General features: G+C 35.7%; 1 protein-coding gene across 6 annotated transcripts; it reads right to left on the bottom strand.

Annotated features, from left to right (window-relative positions):
- Positions 1–10,054: 10,054 nt before the first annotated feature.
- LOC127843268 (myosin regulatory light chain, smooth muscle) lies at positions 10,055–22,645 on the bottom strand. 6 transcript variants are annotated; one of them, XM_052373150.1, is made up of 8 exons: positions 22,485–22,645; positions 17,234–17,254; positions 16,481–16,564; positions 15,391–15,466; positions 13,786–13,884; positions 12,644–12,722; positions 12,275–12,323; positions 10,055–11,328 (listed from the first exon to the last, which is right to left on the bottom strand). In XM_052373150.1, the coding sequence occupies exons 2-8, from the start codon at positions 17,246–17,248 to the stop codon at positions 11,233–11,235; spliced, it is 498 nt and encodes a 165-aa protein (XP_052229110.1). In that variant the 5' UTR covers positions 17,249–17,254; positions 22,485–22,645; the 3' UTR covers positions 10,055–11,232. The 6 variants fall into 6 exon arrangements, with proteins under 6 accessions (XP_052229110.1, XP_052229109.1, XP_052229114.1 ...); XM_052373149.1 differs by lacking the exon at positions 13,786–13,884 and adding an exon at positions 14,501–14,602 and having other exon boundaries at positions 22,485–22,644; XM_052373154.1 differs by lacking the exon at positions 16,481–16,564 and adding an exon at positions 16,334–16,405 and having other exon boundaries at positions 22,485–22,643.
- Between the last annotated feature and the right edge of the window lie 368 nt (positions 22,646–23,013).

Genomic DNA, 23,013 nt, shown 5'->3' with positions numbered 1-23,013 from the left:
AACAAAGTGGCTGCAACTTTATGTATGCCACCTATTACAACATGCACTATCTTTGTTTATATTTCTAGAATGCTATCAAAATTTCAGTATTTGAAGCACAGTGATTACTCTACATGCTGGAATAGCAAACAATTTCTTGCAATAATTCTAAGTAGTTTTATTTTGTTAGAATGTTTACTGTTCATCCAGTTTATGCTGTTTTCCGATCGAATTTTCTATTTTTTGGGCAAAACTGTACCATTCTTCCGTGAAATTGTGTATTCCCAATACAAAAGGATACACCATTTATCAACTCGACCATGTGTCTTGTCTTAAAAACTAATCTTTAGGATATAACTTTAAATAAAACAGAGGAACTTACCTCTAGCGCGTGGCGTTTGTTGTTCTCTGTTAGTGAAGTGCCATCCGTAAACGAAGTATTCGCATACCCGGCGTGATATTTATAGTGATGAAACTAACAGAAGGGGGCGAAGAACAACTAAAAACTGAATTGACTGTCGCGCTCTTAAGGGAAATGTGCATATGAGCCGTGTTCTAGGAAAACTGGGCTTAATGCATATGCGTAAAGTGTCGTCCCTGATTAGCCTGTGCAGTCCGCACAGGCTAATCAGGGATGACACTTTCCGCCTTAACTTGATTTTTGGTAAGGAGGAACTTCCTTGAAATTAAAAATACCATAAAAGCGAAAAGTGTCGTCCCTGCACAGGTTAATCTGGGACGAAACTTTACGCACAAGCATTATGTCCAGTTTTCTCAGAACGCGACTCATATTATCTTGTATTTATTTCCGCCGTCCAATTATATTATTTGTGCAATGTTCCTGTGTCCTTTAATAACAAAGTATGTAAAACAATTCTATCATTATGCAATTTCGTTTTACGCTGTTAAATTGTATTTTATGATTGTATATACTTATAATAAAATAATAGAGAGTTGATACTTCTCGCAAGTACACCCAGATTCGGGGCGACATTCTTTTATTCTTTCCTCGAGTCAGTTAACCCACAAAAATTGTTACCAGTGAATAGATCGAGATATAAAACGAAAAGCTCAACATACCAAAAACAATTCTTATTCTTAGAACGCCAACATCTGCCCCCTGATCCTAAGCTATAATCACAGAACAAGCCTTCCCGACATTGCACGCCTGCAAATCCACCGCATATCGACCCCTCTCCTACGGTTTGCGCTTCTATAGTGCCTTTAAGAAAAACCCTTTTCATTACCCTATTATTATATAACACAATATTTGCGTCTAATGGTAAGATATAGATACAGATAGTTTATCAATATATTTATAAGGGAATTCACCGCCCCCCCCCCCCCCCGGAAACCCGATATGATGTGAAAAGTTGGACGTGCTTGGAAAAGTTTCCGATAAATTTTGCTGAATTTCGGTAAGGTAAGTAAATCCAGTTCTATAATTGTTTAAAGGCATTTTTTAACTAAAATATTTGTTGGTATATGCGAATGATGTATGTTAGAAAAATCCTGGTTATAATTGTTCAGGATTTATCGAAATATGGTTATTTGAAGTCGACGATGCAGGGATTTGTCCCCTATTTAGCACTTTATTTACAAAGTTCTTTAAAGGTATTCCTGTGAAAAAGTTTCTGCACCGAAAATGATATCAGCCAATGTCCCCGAGTAACATATCCGCCAGGGTTTCTTAAAAAAAATCGTATTGGTGGAGAAATTCGACTTTACATTCAACAAGTTGATGAAAAAATTATATGACCCGGTGCAGTGCCAAAGATGTCAAGATATGACAGGAGTGCAGTTCATTCATAAACTTAAAAGCTCACTATTACAGCTGAATTATGCTCTTTGCATGCTTGGTCCTTGCACTGAGACTTTTCATACTTACTATTTGGTTACTGTTTGAAATAATTGTGGAGTGAATGATACATTTACGTAGAAAACAAACACATAATGTCCTGAACACTTGCACTGGACTCCCTCAATTGTTCAATCCCGGACGGACGGACGTTCTAACGAGAGGTACATTATGGGATTATTCCTTTGATGTTTCTTTGATCTTTTTTTTCCCCATAAGAATATGTTTAACCCCGTAAGAGCGTGTTTTTACGAAATGAACCTCATTGTGTCAAGTTGTACAGAAAACCGGACAAAAAGGACCCCCTACTGTAGCTCTGGTCTGTACGGACAGACAGACAGACAGACAGACACTGACAAAGACAGACACAGAGGAGAGAAGCAGAGTGAGAGATTCACGACATGTGTGCGCGAGCCGTTTGTTAATAATCTACCTTTAGTGGGTTACACGACTTGCAAACAAACTGTATGTCGTACTTAATATTCAACTTTATATGACTTGTAAAGTAAAACACATACTATGACGTAATTTGATAAATATAGTGATAAAAGACCAGAGCTATATAATTTAAATGCAATTTGACGATTTCTCTCATATATATTGTTCTTAATAAAGACGTGGTCTTATAGCTTTATTTTTATCAAGTTTATCAAATTTAAGCTTGGTTGAATATGCATCAATTTTTACGCAGGTAAACGTTCAAATGAAGACATATTTATGTCACAGCTCACTAACTCGATATTTGGGGGAGTCCCTTGAGAAACACGATTTATATATTAAACAAGATAAGTATTGATGCAAAGCATCAAAGGGCGTCGAGATTTTCAGTATAAAAGGCACTCAATGAAGTTACATGGAACGATTTTTTTCTACTGTAAATTGTAATGTATTGGCCGATTATTTTAAACCAAATAGAAAAAGATACTGGTATAACCATTATCTATGATTTTGTGTTATAACCCCCAAATAACCATTATCTATGATGTTGTGTTATAACCCCCAAATAACCATTATCTATGATTTTGTGGTGTAACCCCCAAATATTTCACAGTTCATTTTATTTACATTGGTTTCCTTTTTTACTGGCATCCTTGTGCAGTTTTCATTCATGGAATAGAACTGTGTAGGTTTTAAAAAATCTGCTTCATCTTGTAAGCGTAATTTCATACCCCCCCCCCCCCCCACATAATGTTTATCAGTTCGACACCAAGGCCGCTAATCTGGGTCAGTGGGTTCAATCAAGGTGACCAGGTCAAGTCTTCTACAAGTGTTTGTTTAGTTGTCATTGAACCTAGACAAGCAATTAAGAGCCATCACAACCATTCTTATCTCGATTAAAACTGTCCTCACATTTTACGAAACACATTTCTCAATTAAGCGTACAGAAATTACATACGAGTATAATTGCACAACCGCAAAGTTGAGTATCACTTCAATTGCAACTATTACCGGACTGAAAATTAGTATAAAACATAGCTCCAATTTTAACTCTGCAACATATAAAAGTTTTCAGTTGTTTAGGCTGAAACAGGATCGCCTTTGTGAAAATGTAAGATGTGGACACGTTTTTTAATCGCCTGTCCGTTACCAAAAAAATTACTGACAAGCAAATAATACTTAATTATATCTTTACAACTCAAAGCTTATAATGCATATTTGTCCTTAATTTTCACATTACCTGACCTTAATCGAAAGGCTACGTTTATATTCATTCATGGGCAACTACCCCCTTTTCGAATTGCGGTCCTCTCCCGTACTTCATGGGCGGCGGGGTTCCCGTTCCGGTCCCCTTTGTGGCGTGTTTTTACCACCCATTATGCCTTTCTGGAAAGAATCTGTTCTATTTTTATCTTTTTACTGGCATTTTATAATAAATGCCCGTTTTCAATCAACAATATTGTGATTGTTCATTCCTTCAAGTAATACGAGTCCGTCCGGTCTATGATCTTTTCATTACCACCGAGGACAAAACATACATAATATTTTATGCACACATAAAAGATTTTATGTCATTGTACGATTTCTTAATTGTTGAACATTATATTGGTTCAAGCCTTATATTTAATAACTTGTGTATAACCTCAGTGTGGGGTCACATGGGCTCTTTTGACCAATCAAATTCAGTGTTGGCCATTGTGGCCCGTTGGATCCTTCTAGACTAACGTGGTAATCCAATATGGTAGAAATTAACAACCAACCTCCACCCCTTCTCCGCCATAAGGTTTTGACTCCCGTACTATGTATGTTTTAACCTGTGTGTAAAACACATTTGTTTCTTATTTTACTTTTATACGCATCAAATATTTTTCTTTTATACTTATTTTGGGCGTGTTTTTCCCGCCGTCATCACATTCAACTTCACAAATTCATGTTTTGTATGTGTATATGCGTGTGGCGTGTTTTTACCACCCATTATGCCTTTCTGGAAAGAATCTGTTCTATGGCGTGTTTTTACCACCCAGTATGCCTTTCTGGAAAGAATCTGTTCTATTTTTATCTTTTTTATGGCATTTTATAATAAATGCCCGTTTTCAATCAACAATATTGTGTTTGCTTTTCCTTCAAGTCATACGTGTCCGTCCGGTCTATGACCTTTTCATTACCACCGAGGACAATACATACTAATATAATTCTATAATACTAGGCCCAGTGTTGTGTTTGAAAAGCAATCATATCTTTCCACAAAGTGAGTTGGGACGACCTGCCTACCGTATTTCTTTTAATATGTTAGTGGAAGCCAACATTTTGTTTAACATGGTAAAATGCGGACCACGAATTTAGAGACTAGACGGTTTTTATACCATACACATTTAATATAAATCAAGTCTCCGCTTGGAGAATGTGCACCAATAAAACTTCATATATAGAGCGAATAACAAAAATAAATAAATGTTTATCAACTGTTTTCTAAGCTCATGGCATTTGAATATTGAAAATAAAGCAAAAATTTATCTGAAGTAAACATTCTGGTGCCATATAGAATGTCAGAATGTCACATGTACGTGTTGTATGTGGCCAAAAAAAAACACGTAATGTACTTTTTGGATTGATGACAACTTTAACTGGGGTTTCCCCGATTATATTCACTATGCTGTGAGACAATGCATTGCAACTTATTTGCACGTGTTATGTTGTATTTATTCAATAGCAAACAAGATCAATTATCGTAAATAATAACTTTTAAATAAAAAAGGACATATTGCAAAGACATTTGCAAATGTATTGATATGAAAATATTTGACGAGAATGCACGTCACATATATTTTTTCTACATTTAATTTTCATCTAACAAAATAGAACTGTAAGCGTCTCCAAAATGATTTATTACCCAAACCCCACAAACGGCCACTACCAGCAAAAGACTAAAAAACACACAAATAGGAATTTAATTAAGTTTATTCACAAATTTGTGTTATGCTTAAGCTCATTTTGAAATAGCGCATGTGGAAATAAAGCAATCGAAAATAACTTGTGTATTTCGAACATATCATCCAAATTGCCCACAAAATCCCCTATTCTTTAAAACATATTGTTTAACTTCAAACTTAAATATCAAATAAAAAATCAAATATCTGATTATTTTGTCGTTATAGACTTACGATAGACGAAGTAAAAAAAGTCGTTGCACGCTAAACCCGGTGTACCAAATGCATAATAAATATAATAATTAATATGATCACGAAAGATGAGTCGACATCTAAGCTGGATGTTACATATGCTTATTATGTTTTAAGGTTAATTTATCAATAAATCGTGTATACGGAATAATCCTGTCACATGCCTTTAAATTAGCAAGATAACCAGATAACCTTATATCCCAACAGATATTGGGCTAGATGACCACGTGACCTTGAATATCCGTCAGTTGCTATCCGCTCATGCGCATGCATTTACTATATTCTATTAATAAAATAGCAAATACATGTAAAAAACATTATTATGTAAACAGCATAATTTCGTCTTTGTGTATTGAATTAATTATGAGTAACTCGATTTCTGTGTGTTTTAACAAGATGGAAGCTAGCCTAAGCGCTTTGCCTGAAGTGACGTCACAATGTTTTTTTCGCGCTTGATGTTTACCATATTACATATTTAAACACAAAATACTCGAAAACTAGATATTTTAGAAACATTTCAACGAATGTTGTAAAAGTGACAGGATAAATAGAATAATAGGTTGGTGACGTTGATGGAGAATGGTTATCTGGCTCGTCAGAGGATCTTATCGGGTTCGCCTTCGGCTCACCCGATAAATTCCTCCAACTTGCCAGATAACCATTCTCCATCCTCGTCACCAACCTATTATTCTCTATATATACTAAGATGCCGATCCTAACAGACAGGTCCTGGAAATCACGTAGTATGGAACGCCATAGCTTTCTTACGTCTTATTATGTCAACCCGTCGTGATATTTTGTCAATATGTGGTGTTGACTGGTCAAAGTACAGTCTTATTATGTCAAACAGTCGTGTTTTCATGTTCAAATGTGGTGTTCACTTGTCAAAATACAGTCCTATTATGTCAAACCGTAGTATTAACTTGTCTAAATTTGATGTTACCATGTCAAAATTCAGTTCTATTATGTCAAACCGTCGTGTTATCTTGTTATCTTACATAATACGACTGTATTTTGACAAGTAGACATCACATTTAAACAAGATAACACGACGGTTCGATATAATAGGACTGTGTTTTGACAAGTCAGCATTAGATTTGGACAAGATAACACGACGTTTTGACATAATAAAACTGTATTTTGACAAGTCAGCACTAGATTTGGACAAGATAACACGACTGTTTGACATATTGAGACTTTATTTTGACAAGTCAGCACCAGGTTTGGGCAAGATAACACGACCGTTTCACATAATACGACTGTATTTTGACAAGTCAACATCGCATTTGAACACGATTTCACTACTGTTTGACATAATAAGACTGTATTTTGACAAGTCAGCACCAAATTTGAACAAGATAACACGACGGTTTGACATAGTAGAACTGTGTTTTGACAACATCACATGTGGACACGATTACTGTTTGACATAGAAAGACTGTGTTTTGACAAATCAACATCACAGTTGGAAAAGATATCACGACGGTTTGAAATAATAAGACTGTGTTTGGACAAGTCAACATCACATTTGGACAAGATAGCACGAAGATTTAACATAATAAGACTGTATTAAGACAAGTCAGCACCACATTCAGACAAGATAACAAGACGGTTTTACATAATAAGACTGTGTTTTGACAAGACAACAACAAATATGGACAAGATATCACGGCGGTTTGACATACTAAGACACCTTCTAAAGAAAGAAATGTTACAACGTAAGACAGCTATGGCGTTCCATAACGTAGCGTCAAGCAATCCATATGTTTAGACGGAACATGGTGGCATCACGAATGTCATCGAGTTTATCAAGAACGCGACCAACCTCAATGATGAAAATAAAAGCGTTTAAACCACGGCGTAGGCAAGCTACTAGTAATCGAGGTAGAGGACAACAGTTCTGAGCATTACGCTGATCAAAACTTCTGATTGCCATTTACTTATATTATTATGTAGCGAAGTCACATGATTTTATACTTCAGAACACATAAAACATGCTTTTATTCACTTACATATTTATAAATATTGAACAGTTTTCATCGACGTAATTTCTCCGTATCGCAAATGTATAACAATCAAACATCGAACGTTATTGCACTTTGAAACGTCACTTCATGGGTGACACTAACGTGTAGTTCATTCACATCACAGATTATTTATTAAATGTATATTTTAGTATTTTACTTGTAACTTTACGGCATGGTCATCATCACAACCATTATGCCGTTTACCCCGCGACAATCACGTATCTTGAGTTTAGGGTCCGTTTGAACAAAGCTTTTAAGTTACACTTAAATTAAATTTTAAAATCCAGCTTTCTATGCGACAAACAGTATTGTCTGCGTACGAAATGCGATTATTATAATATTGTTAAAATATGAACATTGTAAAAATCAAATGTAACACACTGTCTTCACAAACTAACAAGAGAATGTTCATGACTGTTGTTGTTTTTAATTAAAGAAATTTCCTGACATTATTCCTGATGATTTGAGTGAAACAAGTCCAAATAAATTGATTACATGTACTAGTATATAGATTTGCAGAGTGGGCTATTTGTCCCGGCCGCACGGTCCGCTCTTAAATTAAGTGCTTTGCAATATTAAGACATTTCATTCATAACATATAAAACTACAAAAAATGAAATAAAGCCAGAAAAGTTACACAAAATGTTGAAGTTTTCATCTAGGCTTTATATCCAACATTACATTCTTACATTTCACCTGTTTCAATCACCTCATAAATGTTGTATTACTATACTATTAACAATAGCAATTTAGAAAAAAAATTAATGTTATGTTCTCAACAAATAAGATATAAAATAGCATCATCTTTCATGTCGTTGTTTTAGTCCGATAAACTGTTATTACAATAAGCGTTTTATTTAACCAGTAATGTAATTTCCATGTTTCTTGTCTGTTTATTTGTCGATTCAATAGGTTTTTGAATAGTGCTTTTTGTACGATTTGGTTTAAAGTGGGTTCGTTATTATTAATAATTATTAATATTGTATGAATAGTGTTTTCTGAACAATATTTAATGGCTATTCGGCTAACTGCAAAAAAAGTTATTTCAGTGCATTTACGGAACGACATTTAAGCTTGAATGAAATATTTAAATAGTTGTTTAAAAATATAGAAAGGACGCCGATTCTTAATTAAGACACGATTGCTCTCGTTTACTTCATTTGCTTACGTAAAGCAAATTGAACATATGAATTGTGTCATTTAACTTTAATAAGTTGTATTCATATTTAAAAGTAACTCATTCATGAAATACGTCTGGCTACATGCTAGGAAACACATAGCAACAGAAATGCGATCATACCCCGTGTGATGTAACATTTATTAAATCAGACGTTTGACAATCATGGAAATGCATCATCTTTCGATTATCATGGGTAAGTTTCAATTTAGTTGGTATTGTTCATTAACATTTAATTGATGTGAGCGTGTACGCGTTATCAACGGGTCATTTCGAACGTATTTTATAGCTATATCCATAACGTATATTGTATAAAGTATATTCCAATAAAATGTTATGTGTAAATATGTAAATATCGTGTAATATAAGTATGTTTCATTACATCCATTTTCATAAGTATTCATCCTACGTATTTGCAGTTCTGGGGTGGTATTCCAGAAACATCTTAAGTCATTTCTCAAATAATTTCACTTAAGTGCTAAATTACGATGTTTTAGATTTCTTTACTTTATAAGGAAACACATGTTGTTTTTTTGTGGTATTCCTAAAATAACATTGGCATAATTATGTTATTTAAATGTATATATTGATGCAAATCTATTGCAATATGAACTGAAACACTTAAGAAAATTTCCCAATTTAAGATTAAGAATAAAATTAAACTCAAGATGCTTCTGGAATACCACTGCTTGTGTCTCGTTTAGATTTGTTTCTGAAACGTACAGCCTGTTTAATCAGCTCTCCATAGCATCATACACAAATGACGTCCAGCTTTTGCAAGGCCGGTTTATGCAAAAATTGGTGAGTTTTATTATGAATTTAAGTGAGTTCATTACTGAAAACATGAACACACTATATTTAATTTATCAAGTGTGTTCATGTTTTCAGTAATGAACTCATATTAATTTATAATATATATATATATATATATATATATATATATATATATATATATATATATATATATGTATTTTTTTAAATGTAAATTGGGTACAAAAACGAGTTAAAAGCTTTTTCAAAGTATGTTGCATCCATAACAAAGATGTTGATTCAAACATCTGTAACGTTGCAATCATGATACAATCTGACTGTTAATAATCTGTTAATGCTCTCGATTCCGTGGTGTTTATTTCACTATTCGGCGCATTCCATGTAATAGACACGATGGTAATCGGTATTAACTTCGGGTACATTATGCTACACAAATATGTTTAGTCTGTGCGGCACTTATAAAGATAGCACCTGTTGTCCTTTTAGAATCCACCAAAATAATATTCACTCCTTTGAGATATATATATATATATATATATATTGAAAATAAATTAATATTAAAACGCCTAAAAAGAGATGTAATATTTTATTTAAAGATAAACAAACAGTTAAAACCAAGTCATCGTTGCTGTGCACAGAGGTTTTATTAAATAAATATACATAGGAACAATCCACTCTGGGAGTACGGATCCGGAAGGGATATACGTCGTCAAGGACACCATGTCCCACCACCATGAAAAATTAACATGTGGAGCTGGCATGTTCCAATCGATCGTATCTGACACCAGCACAACACTGATTTTAAAACGAACTTATCAATTAACACGATAAATATCTCCGCAGCGGTGTTCATTACGGAATGCGGGACTCGAGTCAGCGTTGTGCTAAGCGCTTTGAAGAGATCGAACGTGTATCCGCACCGTTGTAGAACCAAGTACTTGTCTACAGCCAATCAACACAGAGACTTGCACACACAGAGGTTACAGATAAATATTACATCATTCATAATAATAAATTATCAATAAATACAAATAGTTCTCGAAATGTAATAAACAGGTAAAATAATAATAATAATATATTCATGTAAACACATGGTATCATAATCAACGCATGTGTGTCCTAAGCATTTTATTAAAGTGGAATCTACGCGGAAAAAAAAGTAAATTACTGACCATTTATTTTCTTATTAACAGGAATACATAGAGTCAGTAAACCCAATGCTAATACTCTAAATCACAGAGTGAATGATTCCCGGCTCACTGCATACCTGTACCGCTGCGTACAGAGCAAGCGATACAGGTGTGCGGGGAGCCAGTGCCATTTCTATATTCGGCAATGGCATTCCAGCATATGCGTCTCGGGTTTCCAGTGTTAATCGGGCCAACAGATAAGACAACAATACTGAAGAAGAGCAAACAGGTAAATGCGAAAGACTTAAACGTGTTTTTCATCATAAGAATAATTAACGCAATTATGCATGTGTTGTTACGATACTCGATTTTAGCGTGTATAATACATAATGCAGTCGGGCATTCTGAGGAAGATGCAGTTATGGAATGGTATCAATCTCTGGCCCGATTAACATCGAATATTAAACGTGAAACGAATGAAACATGTTGACAAAGTGTAAGTCGCCACCCCGCTTGAAGACACATGACTTAGACGTGGAAGCCCTGTGTAGCCCGTATTGGTCGATGCTATAACTGAATGGGAAAGTTGTGCACTGGTAATGAGACATCCTTCAATAGGGGTGGTAACCCGGTTACAATGTAGTTTGGCTGCCCACTCTCTCACGCGAATCCTTTAATCTTCCTGCTCCTTGCCCTTGATCTTTGACACGAAAGCCTGATAGTCGACCTTTCCTCCATGGATCGGGGCCTCCTTCCAAACCTGTCGGATCTGAAATAATTGTGACAATAGTGTTATTTCACTTGTATGTTCGCAGTGCACGCACTGAAGGTTGCAACTCTATTTTTAGCGCATAATATGCATAGGCAAAAAACTAAGAGCTCGGCATAATATTTCCCACGCATACGCATATTGTATCAGCTAGTTACCAAGCATTAACTATAGATGCCCATGGCAATTAGTGTCTGTTAAAATAAGATTAAAACATTAGTTAAATTGAAGCGAGAATACCTAAGTTCGCATTACAAGTAAGTCCGTTTGTGTAAACTATGTGATTCTAGAAAAAAACACTTAGTTTGGTTTCTGAAGATATCAAAAATTATGATGCAAATAGTTTTAGTATGTCTTTTAAAATATAGATCTAATATAAAACTTGCTTTTACAACTTTGCATATACATGTATTATATTACGATACGTTGTCAATCTCCCCACCCTACAGAAAGAAAACACGACAACACGTTTGAGACCGCCATGAAATTCAATATATTCATTGGTTTACATAAACTAGTTGACTGGGTTTTTAAGCATACTGCCTAATAGGATTCAATTATCATCGTCGATTGCAGTAATTTATTAAAGTATTAAATCTCAGAACCATAACCAATCCAATAATTAAGAAATTCAATATTCATGTGGTATTTCATCACTACTTAGAGTTTTCTCAAGATTGTTTTATGTGTATTTACTCCATATTAAATGTCTACTCTTGTCTTGTTACAAGAACGTATGACGTGTGTCTTTCCATCCAAGTAAACAGGCGACTAATTTGGATGATGGAACTTTTTAAGGATAAGCAATCTCAAACAATATATCTTTCAGAAACGAAACTTTCAATGGACCGACCGACCTTTTGACATGTGCAAATAAATGTACCCCTGTTTTAGAGGGTCAATGGGAAAGAGGACATAGCAGACAATTTTTAAAACAGCATCTCACCTCGTCCTTGGAGAAATTGTCACCCATGTTTTCCAAAAGGTCCTTCATGCTGAAAATAGACAAATAGCGCTCGTTAAAAATCCAATACGCCCACATTTGGTTCATAAGTAAATTTTTCATTGTTAATAAATATATGTGCCACTTAATTGGTAAATTCGTAGTTTCAAACAATTCATGTTGTACTCTCTTTCCAGTCTACATCCTAATGCTAAGAGTTCAAACAAAACAATTATCAAAAAAGTTTAAGCATTTTCCATTTCATATTTTGTATTAAGTGCAAAAATAATTTATTTGACTTAACTATAGGGATATGAGTAGTTTGCGAGAGGTGTCTCTTTATAATTACAGCAAGAAAGAACTTGGACATACTAGTCTTCTGAGATGTGGCCAGTGTTGTCAGCATCAAACATAGCGAATGCGTTTCTCAAGGTCTCTTCGGGGTCAGTGCCTGAAAGGGTTCAGCTCAAAATCAGAAATTGAGAAAATATGAGATATAACAGGAGGAAAGAACGTTATCATGAAAAAATTGCAGACCAACTGACTATCACATCACTTTATGAAAATATACATTAGGCTTTTTTGTTCCTTAAATGCATAAATAATCAGACAATAACATGGAAAGTCGCACATTTTCATAATATAATTTTTAGCATTTATTGACAGATTTTAGTGATGTCAAATCTTTCAACACTTGTAAAATTTATTTATTAACCCTTTCAGTGCGGGAACCGAATTTTGAAGGCCTTTGCAACCAGTTTGGATCCAGATGAGACGCCACAGAACGTGGCGTCTCATCTGGATCCAAACTGTTTGCTATTCTGATAGTATTCTTTGAAAAAAAATCGAAGAAAATGCTAATTTTAGAAATTCAGCAGACGACATTTTAGCAGAAGACAAATTTCCCAGCATGCAAAGGGTTAATGCATATTAAAGTACATTCATCTCCTGACCAAGTAAAGGTACATTCATCGCCTTACCAAGTGTACAATAAAACTTTTTAAACGAAAAATGATAGTAACTATTTGACTCTGTAACTAAAACAGTGATTTCGTTCATTTAAATGGCCCAAGTTTAACGCCTTTTAATCTTACACCATATGTTTAAATGATATTTTTACCATAAAACAATATACTGTTTACAATACACAATTGCGTGCTGTTGCCCATTACGGGCTTAAAATAACGATTAGAAATAATTATGCATTACAACAGTGATGTGTTAAAACATGCAAAGATGAGTATGGATATGGGAAACAAATAAGGAATATTAAAGAAATATATTATTATTAGTGGAATATGTATATACACAACATCGATAAATATGGATTAATTTAGGAAAATAAAGAGACAGAATGCACGAAAAAGGTATTAATTCTATGTCAGACTTTGAAAGGGAGGGTCGTGTTGGTATGGATACGGGATCTCGTGTAAAAAGCGGGGCTTGGTGAGAAAATCCATGGTCTGACACCCGTGACGGAGGGGCGGGGTAAAGTTTCGGATTTCATAACTTACCACCCATCTTTTCACTAAACAAGGTTAGGAAACCGGTAAAATTTAATTGTGGGACCTCTTTAACCATAGCTTGCAAAACGCTATCTTGCGGAACTGCTCCTATAATGACAATTTCAAGACACATTTAATGGTGATGCGAAAAATGATCCACACGTGATGATGATGTTACTCACCACTCAATTTTTCGCTAAAAATACTTAAGAAAGCAGTGAAATTTAGTTGGTTTCCGGGTGCTTCCTTCACCATTCCGTCAAGTACAGTATCCGATGGGACAGTGCCTGTAACAATAGGTTGGGTGCTGAACAGAATGCATACACGACAGTGAGCCCAGAAAGATCGATGCAACAGAACAACTAGTGTTAGAATCACCGGTAAACAACTGTATTGCGGTGCGAAAAAAGAAATCCCGGTCTATCACTACTCTACGGTAGCTGCAAAATAAAAAAGAACAAAAGAGTACACAAACATAATTATATATAAGATACTATTGTTAGCATAACGAAGCTACACAGGTAAACGTCGCCTAGACAACTAGATGGAACAGCAGAGCAACGGTCTGGGTGAATCGACTGAGTGGTGGTTTATACATGTACGTGTCGATAGCGAGATACGTTAACCAACCCTCATGTTGTGCTGCTGCTCGCATTCCTACTGGATACATTATGGCGTGCCTGAACGTGTATACATGTTTCCACGTACGTTCCCCGCAACTCACCGCTTAGTTTTTCACTAAATAATGATAGGAACATGGTGAAATTGAGCTGTCCTGGCGCTTCCTTCACCATATCTTGTAGAATCTTATCCTGTGGACTTAAGCCTACATTATATCAAAGGTAACATGACACATTCTCAAGAATACAATCGAAAGCTAGACAGCTGTGTAAGAAATAACTATCATTCAGCAACAGTGCGACAGAAAATAGTAATATCAATAACGAGTGAGATCAATATGGTTCTACCCCAATCTTACCCTTTGTGCTTACAAATCCAGAATTCGTAACGTTGGTTTTAAAGGGGCCTTTTCACAGATTTTGGCATTTTTTTAACTTATTCATTAAATGCTTTATATTGATAAATGTAAACATTGGATCGTAAAAGCTCCAGTAAAAAATGAAGAAAAAAAATAAAAAAAGGAAAAGAACATTGCCCGGAGCAGGTTTCGAACCAGTGACCCCTGGAGTCCTGCCAGAGTCCTGAAGTAAAAACGCTTTAGCCTACTGAGCTATTCCGCCGAGTACACATTATTATCGTATTTTATACCTTATATAAGCAATCATCGTAGTTTCACAAAATTTAACGACAAAAACAGAACTCTCCAAATTATTCAATCGTTTCGCGTTGCAACGCTTTATAATTTTTAGGTTTTAAAATCGTCAAAAGATGCACATACTGGCTATATTAGAGCATGGTTAATGTTCAGTATTACTGTTTCCTCACAAATATCATAACTAAAACGAAAACTTACGAATCTGAAACAACTTTTTTCAATTTTGTCAAGTTACCAAAGCGTGAAAAGATCCCTTTAAACAATTGCCAACTCTGGCAATGTTGAACATGCGCACTCAAGGTAATGAAATGATACGCAAACCCGTTTCCACATCTTACCTAAACTTGAATACATTTCTTTGAGATCGCTTACATCTATAAGACCATCTCTGTTTTGGTCAATCATGGTGAAGGCCTGAAATAAAGAGAAACTTAACATTGATTAAGAAGATTGGATTTTCAAAACATATACACAATATATTAAGGCTTATAAGACGGTAGCTGAAAAACATACTTTTATAAATTTCTTTAACATAAGTATTCAATAAAATGTTATTATCTTATTCAACTTATTTAATGGAAGTTAGAATGTAGTTGCTAGTAGAAATGTATTGTTAATTACACCACAAGCTTCAACATACAGCGAATAAACTTTTGCAACAAAAATGTTAATATATTAACAGGTTGGTAAAACAAATATTAAAGTAGGATTTGTAGTTACGGTAGTAAAAAGTTATGAACTCATAAAATATAGGCGTGTAATATACAGCGGCAGGCATCTGTGAGGCAACGTACACACATAATTCTGAGTGGAGTGCAACCGCCTAGGGGGAATGACCCCCCGCTCCCCCCCCCCTTTGAGCGCCGGAAGACAGCTGGGCATGGCGACCCCCACACAGGCGCCCGAAGCAAAAATAAGTGACTGGTGCAATACAGTGTTACTCACATGTTGGAATTAGTTTTGGTTTGGTAATTTCTAAGGGGTTGACAGAAGAAGGATCACACGGGGTTATAAACGTAACTGAGTTCTGTCCAGCTATATTTTAAATTAAAATGTTATTTTCATGGAAATGAGCATCGAAAACAATCGGGAAATGAGATAGTTATTCCGCAACCCCGCCACCAAGAGCGCTCGTGCATGCGTCGGGAAGAAATGCCCGAGAGTTCTTGTCCGAACGTCTGAATGGTCGCTTATTAGACATGCGTAGCGATTACTGGATGAGGTTAAGAGTGCACGTGAAACAGCAAGGGGAGTTAACAGACACAGAAACTCATATCGAACCTCCTTCATTTCCTGTATTTGGTTTTGTGTGAATTTTGTAAGGACACTGGAAGTTGCGGCCTTGGCTTTTTTCTGAAATAAAGATTGTTTAACAGCATTAACAACGGCGTTCCCGCAATGTGCGTCGCTACTCTAGCCACTGCGTACCTCTTTCATTTCTTGCATTAGTTTCTGTGGCAGTTTTGTGAACACATTAGAGGTAGCCCGTTCCGCTCTGGCCTTCTTGTCTTTCTGTGGAGAACAATCAACACGGTGGCATATACATCCGAACACAGTTTAACTGTGGATCACTAACTAGTTTCTACTCTTTCAGAGAAGCAAACATGCGTTATGTAGGTGTGTTCCGCTTACTATTTTGTCTAATGCATGATTCAGGTTATGCCATATTGTCAAATACTCTTGTCATAGTATTCCGGTCAGCAATGTTACCTTAGCATTGTCAACATGATTTCTCAACCTTTTACTTCAATGGCAATCCGAACCTGATTAACCGAATTGTTCAGTTTCTACCGCAAACTTTGAGGTTAAATTGTCTCAACCATGTATCTATTTATACTGGATGCCTACCGGATTCGGTGCAAATATTTTACAAGAAAATTACTATAGGCTGTTTTAAATATCTCAATGCAAATATCTTGGTGATGCCCCGTTACCATCGATACCCTTGAATACGGGTATTGATAAGAACATTACATACATAAAACCCGTCATTTTTATGGAAAAATCAAAGGACTGATTGACGTAAACTGCTATCTTTTGAGCGAAACTACAATAACTGATGAAGTTTTTTTTCTTTAAAATGAGGATCACATAAATCATACACTGTCCGTTATGTGTACACACCCATTGTTATGTATTCAGATTTATGAACTATACCAGCAGTGAACTATTTTTACTTACCTCTCCTTCAGACATTGTGATCTGAAATGAAGAGAAACAGCAAAATTAGATACAAGTACATGACACAGTAGATATGGTCATCATAGTGCATATTGATAACCCACTCAATATAAACCTTACAATAATATCATGCATATGATTTGCAAAGGAAAAACAACAAATGGAAAACTGAAGATATCTGTAATTGTTTATTTTAAACATATTTATTTTTAGCTCGATTGCATCGCAAGCCGCAGACTTCTTGAAACGCTCTCGATTCCGCCTGGGCCTACTTGGTGTCTTTAAGGGAGATTTAAATAACGCTCCAATAGTGAGGACCTTTTTAATATGTAATTGTGTAAATGCTACCTTAAGTTTGTGTATGCTTACATGTAGAGAAAACGTATCGGAAACCAAGACATAAAGATAGCTTGGCAAGGATTGCTTATTAAGACTGTACAATAATTATTATAGCGAATGTAATACTCTCATGTTTTGATAGTACAAATTGTTCGTTTCATTCGTTTCGATTATACACGATTTCTTTTATTTAAATCTACCAGACAATATAAAGCGAAATTGCGAACCAGATTCCCATAGTGAGCATGGCTATGCTCGCGTATTATCAAATATGCCGAGTTGGCAGCACCTTTACCTGCTTTGTTACTTTGTACATGTATATAATAACCGTTTTCTAGCGCTGATGTGCATTGTATACCGTCAATGTGATTGCTTTTGGAAAGTTGCCAAGAAGATTTCTCGGAATCATGGAAAGTCGAGCGCGTGCCTACCTGTGTAGGTTGCAACGGTATACAAACGTCAGCAAATTCAGCATAGTAACGAATGTGCTCGTACTAACAGCTATTGTGAAATAAACATTCATATGTTTTGTTGTTTTGTTTTGGCTAACTAGCACGGTCATGAACCATTAACTTTATACACGAAAATAACCTTCTATGAGAAGTTCGAGTGGGTAACAGGTTTTGGTCCTTGTTTGTCTAAAATTCATGGGTTAAAGGAGAGAATTTTGAAATGCGATTTTGCAACTACTGCACGCATAGTTTATACTTAAGTGTTGTTGAGAACCGTAAAGAACTTCTCCGCATAAATACCGGTGCAGACAAATTTACAATACTGGCTAAGTTTTTGCTGTGATAAGTTATAAAAAGGTTAACAGGAATTCGAAAATGAAGCAACAAGAGTGCTTGGTTTGATCATGGTAATGAATGGACATTGTTCCGAGAAGTTCCTCCGCCAACGCAAACTAAGAAACGAGTATTAATGTGTTTCATAAGGAAACTTTTTACCAGAAACGGCATTAGAAGTTCTAAAGAAATAATTGAGAAAAGCATTTAACTATCACTGTGTATTGAATGTTCAAACATTTCCGATAAGACGGAGTGCTATTATAATTTATTATGTTTTGCATGCCGTCGATTGCAATAATATATATTGAAGCAGTGATTTTTATTGCATAAAAGAACATCCTTTTATAGTCTGTTTCCCTATTGAAAAACGTTTTTAAAAAAGGCTGTTTCCCAATATTGCAAAATTAAAAGTAACATTTTCCTGACTAAAATTTCCTCAAAAATATGCCAAACTTAAAAGAAACTCAATAATTGGTTTATTGTGTTTATTATACAGAAATTTAATTCCCTAGCACTATAAATTTAAGAAACAAGATGTGTTTGTGAAACACAATGTCCCCCTATATGATGTTTGACCTTGAAGGATGACCTTGACATTGACCCTTCACCACTCAAAATGTGCAGCTCCTTGAGATACACATGCATTTCAAATGTAAAATTGCTACGTTCAATATTGCAGAAGTGACATTTCATGAGCATATTTGACCTTGAAGGATGACCATGACCTTGACCTTTCACCACTCAAAATGTGCAGCTCCATGAGATACACATGCATGCCAAATATCAAGTTGCTATCTTCAATATTGCAAAAGTATTAATAAAATAAGCGATTTGGGCCACATATATTTGACCTCTGACCTTGAAGGATGACCTTGACCTTGATCTTTCACCACTCAAAATGTGCAGCTCTATGAGTATCACATGCATGCCAAATATCAAGTTGCTATCTTCAATATTGCAAAAGTATTCATAAAATGAGCGATTTTAGCCACATATATTTGACCTCTGACCTTGAAGGATGACCTTGACCTTGACCTTTCACAACTCAAAATGTGCAGCTTCATGAGATACACATGCATGCCAAATATGAAGTTGCTATCTTCAATATAGCAAAAGTTATTGCAAAATGTTAAAGTTGGCGCAAACCAGCCAACCGACCAACAGACCAACCAACAGACAGGGCAAAAACAATATGTCCCCCACTACTATAGTGGGGGACATACAAAGTTAAACGTGCACTTATTAACAATTGGTATACTGTTATTTAAAATCACATTAATAATGTTTACTTTTTCCCACTTTCATGGTCGATCGCGCTTTTTTCCCAAACAAAAAGGCTGTAAAATACAAGGCGAAAAAAATGACTGAGAAGTTTGAAACCTAAATTTGTAGCACATGTTACGTTATAGCACAAATACACCGTAGTTCATAGCATGCAAATGTAAATTTCAAACAAACATATTTTTATTACTGCCTGTCAATGATTAATCTATTAATATGTTAACATTAATGATGTGTTATCATTTAAGTCGCGTTCTGAGAAAACTGGGCATAATGCATGTGCGTAAAGTGTCGTCCCAGATTAGCCTGTGCAGTCCGCACCGGCTAATCAGGGACGACACTTTCCGCTATTATGGTATTTTTAGTTTCAAGAAAGTTCCTCCTTACCGAAAATCAAGTTTAGGCGGAAAGAGTCGTCCCTGATTAGCCTGAGCGGACTGCACAGGCTAATCTGGGATGACACTTGACGCACATGTATTAAGCCCTGTTTTCTATGAACAAGGCTCATTTAAGCACTTATTTAGAACGTAGACCTTAATCAACCAGCCATTGCAGTGTTTGCCTTGTTTAAAAGTTATTATGCTTAATATAATGAATGCCATATGCATCTTACGTAGTAGGCAACTGTATGGTAGTATCGTGTATTTTCATATCTAGTGTCATTTCGTGAACACGTATTTATTATTAAATAAGAGCTGTCTCCATCGGAAGACAAATGCCCCCGAAAAATGCTTTTTCCGAAACCTAAACGCAGATTTCGAAACCTAAACGCGGACCCTAAGTTCAAGGTAAAGGTAAAAGGGGTCAAAATTTGTGTGCCTATGGAAAGGCCGTGTTCATATACACATGCATACTTAATATGAAGGTTACATCTGAAGCGACATAGAAGTTATTCGCATTTTTCGAAACCTAAACGCAAAAGTGTGACGGAAAGACCGACGGACAGTGCGATCACTATATGCCCTCCTTTGGGGCATAAAAAAAGAGCAAGTTTATGACCTGCATATTTCGAATTCAGATCTTATATCGTTGCGTTCAATAATATACGGAAAGTAACAGTAAGAGTTACTTATTTGCGACTCATCTCTAACTCTAATTTTGCTGTGCATTAAAACTCAAGCCGCGTCAAGGTATACAGTAACGATGCTAAAACGAAGGTGTAGAAAAGTTTAAGCGAAAGCTGTAATGCAGGTATTGTTAATAAGTATTGGAATAGCATTTACGAATCTGATAGCGTTCATGAGGTATACACGAATCCAGGTATTTTCTCTCGGCACTTCTAAAACATCAACAGGTTTACTAGGTTGCTATGGAAACGCATTCCAAGAAGCGAAGATTCTGATATTATCATGTAAATGCCGCATGCGCGTGTGTGTCTGTATATCACTATGTGTAATCAAGAGCTAAATGGAACGTTCAATCTGGATACAAGAGATACTGAATCTTCGAACATGTATGGCTTACGGCGATGTAATGTCGATGCTCGATTGCATCTAACATCGCTTTTTGAGATCGGTTTCGCTTTTTGAGATTGGTTTGTGATCATTTAATATTCTATGCACGTTCACATATGGATGATTAAGTATTCGCATAAATGATACGTGTGCCTTGTTTCATAGTCAATCATGTTATTTTGAGAAATTTTGTATAAAATTATGACTATATATGCTTGTTATCGAATGTCCGCCTCCAAGCGAAATCGTATAACTGTCGTTTACATATTCCTAATAGACAGAAAGATGTGATAAACAAAAAGTTCATATTTTTGTATAAATGATTAACACGTTGATAACTTGTTTGATATTGAATTTCAACAAAATGATTTACATCCGATCACAACATTGTGAAAGTAACGATTGCATTGACTGGTATATTTTTATAGATCTATCCAATAATACAACACCATCTCAGACTGTTCCGGTATATAAATCAACAAAATAAATAACTGCATATGTGTTGTCATAAATGAAATCACCGATAATTACTTCAAAATAACAGGGGCATTTCAATAGGATGCTTTTCGATAAATCACCACATAAAGATGCAACAATGTTCGTTTATTCAGAATGCGAAAATGCACGCTAAAATCTGAATTGTTGACTATTATTGAAAGGGTCGAAGACTGACAGAACAACAAAACAACTTTCATTCAAACACTGGCTATTCAGCAATATAGCTAACCCGTCTGTTGCACAGCTGCCACTCATTTCACTATACCTTTATTTAATTCGTTATGAATGCACACAAATTGAGTTTCAATCTTTCACGATTCGTCTTAATCGAAATTCCATGAGGCAAATATTGGCATCGCATCAGAAATGATAAGGCCGCACGGGGAAATGTGTTTTATATCTGATTCTAGCTCCCGTTTACGTTATTCTGTTGGTAGTTAATTTATAATAATGACGTAAATGTGTGATTAAATTATCATTAATTTGATCAAGTTATTGTATAAATGAACAAATAATAAAATTAATATTGTACGTGTGGTACAGAACATAGATTGAACATGGATTCAACTAAGGAGTACGGTAATGTAGCTTGTAACATGATCCGATGGCGGCCATTTGCTTAAACATTGGGATGATTTGAGCGAATCACATTTATGATCAGTATGTATTGATGTCGATTATGACCTTTATAAATTGCAAAATGTTAAAATCAGCGTTATAAATTGTCCTTTGAATTAGAGTTAGAGATAAATGTCCGCAATACAATCAAATACATATTTCCAAATACAAAATGGCAAACAACTGCTACATTTTCAGGCAACCACGTACAAGTTTGATACACGTGCAATTCGTTCTAAAGAATGCAACATACGAATTTAAACATCTACTTACTTGCTATGTTCTGCGAGACCCCCAAACAAGAAGAAATCTTAGTCCTTTCCGCGACCAAATCTACACACGACCGGGCTACAGGGAGTAAGCTACGAAAGTGAAGACTTCAGCTTATTTTATGAGTTACTAGTTCACCTGTGTGACGTCACGGGTGCTGGTTCCGAAGATGGCTGGTGGCTTGCGTCTACATTTGCCTTATTGGATAACGCGTACCTCGTCAGGGGCACTTGCATACAGAGGCACCAGACGGGGTGCTGATAAGCCCAGCGAAGCTGAAAACGCAGCATGCGCGTTGATTTCCCGCAGAGGGGCGAGTTCTGGTGGGCAGCTGTTAAAGATTATCTAATCTGCAGATTACGATATATGCCACCACTGTAGTCATGAGCTCGATCGCTATCAGAACAGTGGTAATTTGACAAAGAAGTTCCCCGGCGCGTGCCTGAGAGGTCGCTCCGAATCGCCTTCATCTTTACCATCTTTAATATCGTTATGTCATGGAAATGTACGGTTCAGAGCACATAATCCCTAA

This window comes from Dreissena polymorpha, chromosome 8, assembly GCF_020536995.1.
Source record: "Dreissena polymorpha isolate Duluth1 chromosome 8, UMN_Dpol_1.0, whole genome shotgun sequence".
Classification (NCBI taxonomy): Eukaryota; Metazoa; Mollusca; class Bivalvia; order Myida; family Dreissenidae; genus Dreissena; species Dreissena polymorpha.
This window is presented reverse-complemented; position numbering and strand designations above follow the sequence as displayed.